This window comes from Pteropus medius, unplaced genomic scaffold (assembly GCF_902729225.1).
Source record: "Pteropus medius unplaced genomic scaffold, Ma_sr-lr_union100, whole genome shotgun sequence".
Taxonomy (NCBI): domain Eukaryota; kingdom Metazoa; phylum Chordata; class Mammalia; order Chiroptera; family Pteropodidae; genus Pteropus; species Pteropus medius.
Window position 1 is genome coordinate 7,961,433 of NW_024351730.1, and position 6,000 is coordinate 7,967,432.

At 49.6% G+C, this 6,000-nt stretch overlaps 1 protein-coding gene across 1 annotated transcript in view; it reads right to left on the reverse strand.

Annotated features, from left to right (window-relative positions):
- USP46 (ubiquitin specific peptidase 46) overlaps positions 1–3,441 on the reverse strand; it is a 55,947-nt gene extending 52,506 nt beyond the window's left edge. Inside the window, exon 1 of the mRNA XM_039845189.1 lies at positions 3,254–3,441. Within this exon, the coding sequence (XP_039701123.1) occupies positions 3,254–3,289 (36 nt within the window). The 5' untranslated portion in view covers positions 3,290–3,441. The remainder of the gene's footprint in view (positions 1–3,253) is intronic.
- Positions 3,442–6,000: the final 2,559 nt, after the last annotated feature.

Consider the following 6,000-nt stretch of genomic DNA (forward strand, 5'->3'; position numbering starts at 1 on the left):
CAAAACAAGAAAAAAACCCACAACAACCTTTCTATTTGTAGGGCCATAAAAATACACAGGAAGTTAAATCCATTGGTTCGGACAAAAATCAGAGAATTATCAACACGGGACACTTCCTCACGCTTGGTAGCAGCTAGTGCATTTTAAAAATTACAACACACCAGCCAAACAAGCTTTACTATTTGTGAACTAGACGGTGCTGTGTGGCTAAGCTGACAAGCCCTAAGCAAGCTGATCAAGAATAGCTATGGCAAGAACTTACATAATAGTAAAATTAAAACAAATGAGAGCTAGCATTCAACTTAATGCACAATAAAACTTCAGTGGGGAAGGGGACAAGTGGGAGGATGTGATTCTTTTCCAAGTCCCTTATAGCTAAAATTGGTGCAGGAAGTTTAAGAGGAAGAGGTGTTTATTTCTCAGTCACATGCAGGATTTGCTACAAGTTTTGTTTCTGTTCTGCTGGGTCCTTTCTTATCTGGTAGATGAAACAAATCCACTTTTCAATGCTAGGTCTTGCTTTGTTCAAGTCTTACCTAGAAGGATAGTATTGTTTAACATCCTTTCTGGACACGCATCAGCCAAACGAACTGCTTAAAAAAAAAAAACATGCGATTGCCCCCTTGCTCTTACGACAATTACTCAAACCAGCTGAGACCAAATAGAGTGGGAAGGATCAATAAGAGCCCCAAAGAGAAGCTAAAGAGTGAGGAGAGACCAACAGAATACCTACCTGGAAACAATTCATCATCGAGTGAAGAATCTAAAGAGAGGTCCAACAAAATTTACATCAGATCAGGTGAAGAGACAGCAATCTCTTCTTCATCACCAAGCCTTCTCGTGTGGGAAGTGAGACTGGGAGGGACAGGGGTGACATGAGTAGCCTTTTATAAGGGGTGGAGTTAAGGATTCCTATCCAGCCTTCCTATACAGCCATTGGGCTTGGTTTGCATAAAGGAGCATGTGGGTTGTTTTATATTAGTGGCTGCTTCCATCAGGTCCAAGAAGGTATAATCTCCACTGTCCTTTAAACAACTGAAGTTGACATAATGAGAAAGATGATGTTGATAACAGCGAACATTCACTGAGTACTTGCTCTGTACTAGGCTCATTCACTTAATATAATAGTCCTAAGAGGTAGGAACCATTATCATCCCCTCTTTGTAGATAAGGAAAGACAAAGAGCAACTTGCTCAAGGACAAAAAGCTCATATGTGTTAGAACCAGGACTTGAACCCAAGAAGTCTAACTTTAGAGCTCAAACTCATCACTTGCTCAAGACACAGTTTCCAGCTAGGAATGTAAAAATCCCTACTTAACAAATTATTGGTTCCTCACTGCACCTGAGTGATGAGCCTCAATTTGGTACCTTTTTTCAGATTCCACATGAAGTGTCAACCTCCAGACACAGTACTAGCTCCTTCCTCTCATGTCCTTCTTGCAGCTTGCCTCCCTGGATGAGTTTTACAGGAAACAGGTTGTGACATTCTGCCCAGGTGTGCCAAGAAGCCCCTGCTGCACTGAGGGAAAAAGAAAAAGCTGGAGGCTGGCTTCCTCTTGGGGCACGCTAACTCTCAAGTTTCCAGCCTGCTTCAGTACAGAGAGGTGTCACCATACACAAGCAGGACAGAAACACCACCAGAAGCTGGGACTGTGCCTCACTGTCCTGTAAGCCCGAGGCCACCCCAGCAGGCATGAAAGAATATTAAAGCTGCTCTGGTTTTACAGTTTCCCTCAGGAGCTGGTCTAGCAGAGAGAGAAACCTAGAAGAAAGGTATCACTTTTTCACTGCACCAGGTAACATTAATGTTGCTCGACAGGAGCAGGAGACCTGTCTGTGTGTGGAAAAGAGAGGAAATGGATATGCTCCAGAAGCCACCCACCACATCCAACTGGTCCTGTGCCTTGGCAGCTATCACTCTGGGAAGCCCCAGCATTTATTCTGCTGGCCACGGCAGTGACCACATCCAACAGTGCTGAAAACTGAAGGCAGCACCCTTGGGTCTCGATTCCATCCGAGTTAACACATGGCTCCTTAATGATCCTTTGCCATGTGTTAATCTTGGCAACAAAATGTGGGACAGAAGATTTTAAAAAGCCGTGTGATGGGGGAAGGGCAGCCAGATCACCTTACCTCCAGGCTTCTCAATCAAGCCTTCTCGGATTCTCTTTAGGGGCCTGTATTATTAGCTACTAGGAGGTTTTCCTCAAATAGGCATTAGAAGAACACGTGTTCCAGTTGGAGGTAGAAGGGCTTAATGGGGGGGGGCGGGGATGAGGACCCTGGAGAGCCAAGGCAAAGCACACTCTCACCCTTCACAGGAGGGCTCTTACTCCAGGGAGAAAGGTTTGCACCCCAAGGCTCTGACAAGTGGGGGTGTACGCAGGGTGCACCCTGGGGACTCAAGGGCTGGAAGCTGTTCCTGCAGAAACTGATAAGCAAAGGAAAGCAACAGAAGACACCCAAGTTAAAAGTCACCACCACACCATGGAACCAACCTCCACTGGAGTCCAGTGATGTCCCCTTGCTTTGTCCACACCCACCGGCCTGCACTGGGTCTTACAATGCATCACCGGGCAGGGTAACCCTGGAGACCTCCTCCACTCTCACAGCCTTAGCGCCTTCGAATGTCACTGCCATATAACCTGTTCCTCTTTCACTGATGGGGAAACTGAGGCGCCTAAAATTATTGTGCCTTCTCAAACCAGGTGAAGTTCACTTCTCTAAGCACAATTTTGCACTTTTTCACAGCTTTATTACATTTCAAATTTCTCCAGGTACACTGATTGCCTTTGCAAAGTGAATTTTAAATACAGTTTAAGGAGTGAACTCAAAATGAAACGAGGGCGGTCTGGGAGACTGGCAGGGCTTCATCTACGGCAAGGACAGGAAGGGGGTGCCCCCACCCACAGCTTATCACCCAAACCCCTCCCCCGGGACGTTCGGGTTCGGCCTCCCCAGCCAAGACGCCTGCACCGCAACCCGAGGGCGGAGGCACGCGGCGCGGCCCGAGGACCCGCGGGCGGGCTCCGTGGTCCCAGCGCAGAGAGGGGGCGGGGGGCTCGGGGCCCGCGCCCAGGGGGCTCCCGAGGCTGCGGGGCCCCCGGCCCGGGGCCAGGAACTTCCAGCGGCGCCGGCCGCCCCCCGCCCCTCACCCCCGCCCCGCCGCCGGGCGAGCGTGCGGCTCGGATTTCTCTTTCTTTGCCTCGCGGCGCCTCGGGCGCGACCCCCGAGGCGGCAGCGGCCACTCACCATATTACAGATGGAGGCGATGTTTCGGACAGTCATTAGTCTAAAGGTTGCAGCGATCCCGCACCGCCATCTTTATAAGGTGAAAACAGGACTGTCCATGGTGGCGGCTCGCGCGGAGGCCGGCGGCGGCGGGGAGGCGGCCCAGGGTCCGGCGTTCGGCTTGGCTGGGAGAGGGAGGCCGGGAGGGAGGGGGAGGAGGCGGAGGCGGAGGCGGGGAGGGCGGGGGGCGGGAGGGAGAGCGGGGGGCGGGGAGTGGCGGAGCCGGGAGCCTGGGCCGCGGCCGGCGCGCGGGGAGGAGGGGCGCCCCGAGCGCTACGCGTGCTGCCCGCTCCCCGGCCCCGCGCCCGGCCCGCGGCTCCCCTCGTCCTCCTGCGCCCGCGCCTCGGCCCCGGCCCCGGCGGCGCTTTCCCTTTTTATCTTCTGTATCACTGTGTTGGGGCCGAGATGCGGGGCCAGGCCCTTGCCCGCGCGGCTGCGGCTACGCACCGCGAGGCCCCCAGTGCAGACCCAGGTGCGGCGCGGCCTCCTCGGAGCTCGTGGCGCCGCCGGGAACCAGGGACAGCGCCCGGCCGAAGGGGCCGCGCCTCCCGCGGACAGCAGGCCGGGCAGGCGGCGCCCCGCCCAGGGCTCCGACGCCGCGGAGGGGCTGCCAGGACCCGGGGCCGTTTTCCGTCTTCACTCTTTCTTTTCTGCCTCCGGTTCCCCCAACAGCGCCGGGTCTTTATATTTTGGCGAGTGGAGAAGGCAAGGGGTAGGGGTGACTTAGGCCAACTTTTAGTTTCTGCAGCCAGATGGCACCCGCGGGGACCCGAGAAGTAAATGGGGTCAGGACATGGGAGTGTCGGAAAGCCTTTGCCAGCAGTAGGCCTGCTGCCTAGTAAAGGGCGCCGGGAGGGGAGAGGAATCTGCGTTGGGCAGAGGCCTGAGCGACGCGCTCAGGCAGTTTGTGACACTAGCAGGTACAAAGGGCAAGTCTGGATTCTGGGCAACGGGTAGGGAATGTCCGAGGAGCGATTTGAATCCAGAACGAAGGAGAACCAAACTTTAACCCATCTTCAAATAAAACATTACCTCTCCGGGCACCCAACCTCTTTAGGGTTTCGAGAAGGGTGTTGTACTGGCTTAGACACATTTCCTGCATAAAAGGTCGTGGCTTCTTGCTCAAAACGCGAATCTACACCACTTAGGAGATCTGTTCATGCGAAGTGGAGGAGCCTATTTACGACTGTGTGAAAATTCTAGATACAAGGTTGCAATTAAGGGCTTTCAACAAAAAAAGTTATACAAGTCAAACGCATGGCAGTTCTTAAACCAATATATTTAATGACGATAGAGTAAGAAGAGAAATTAATATAGATGAAGGTAGTTTTTATCTAACCAAGGGTAACATCTTGGGAAAATACTACACTTTTATTCTCCATTATCTATTCAGTGTTACTAAAATTTGAGAACCGTAGATTACTAATATACGTATGACCTGAATGAAAATAAAAGAAGACAACTGCTGACTAAAGTTTTGTGCGATCATGTTGGCTCTGTATATTTCAGTGGATTTAAGGAATAAATTCCTGCTTATGTTAAGTCATTCTGCCTACATCTTATTTCCAAACAGATCCCGATGATGGTGATCACTAATTGATTTCTTACCATCGTCAGTCATGAGATTGTTTATATTAATAATCTTCCATCACCACTGTAACTATCCAGTGATGCTAGTATCGTAGCCTCTTGCAGATCAGTAAAATACAGCTTAGAGGATCAAATATCCCACCTTGATTGTGTTACCCAAATGCTACAAAAGAAGCTAGTGTGCTAACCTGACTGAGCACTTGAGAGAGAAGACAGCCAAACACCCAAACTATGGCCTAGTTTGGGTAACTGAGGCGTAGGAAGGTTTAAAGACTTGAGGAAAGTCACAAAACAAGTTCAGGAGCAACCCCAAGGCTAAAACTCAGGAATCAGGACTCAATTTCACAGACATTCCACCATAAAGACAATAATCCAAAGCTTTAAATGATACGGAAATTTTATACTATAATAGAGTTCAGTATTCTGCCAGCATTGGCACAATGGATGGCAAAGTCCACAAGACTGAAAATACCATTGACATAATGAAAATTGAACATCATCTGATTACCGAGTGCTATTATCAGCAAGTTAAAAGGATCTTTTGCATGCCGTTTAACAGCGTATAGCCTAAAACTGAAGTGCTCAATGCAGACAAACATCCAGACTGAAACTCAGGCGGTGAATTATGTATACAACAAATCAATTGAACACAGCAGATCTTGTCAGGCTCATGAATAATTAAATACATTTTTACAGTACTACGAGGTTGGTATTCACAGGTCTAAATTGGAAAAGGCATCTGTTGAAGAATAATCGTAACTTCAGCTTCACTCAGGAAACATTTGTAAGTGATAAGAGGTAAAATCTTGAAAATGTTGACAAGCTAATGAAAACTTTGAGGGAAAGTGTTTCACATATAGGGACTTAGCTGGTATGAAGGTAGAGAGTTAGACCTAGGGAAAGTAGACAAATGGAAGGATGGGATATAGGCTAGCAGTAAACAGCCTAAATTAATTGGAGAGAAGCAGTCACTCCAGGTAGTATGCCCCTTGCTACATAAAGTGTGGCCCATCAACCAGCAGCATTGATTTTACCAGGAGCCAGTTAGAATTTCAGACTCAGATTCCATCCCAGACCTACTAAGGAAGACCAGTGTCTCCCTGTCCCCCCAAATTCAT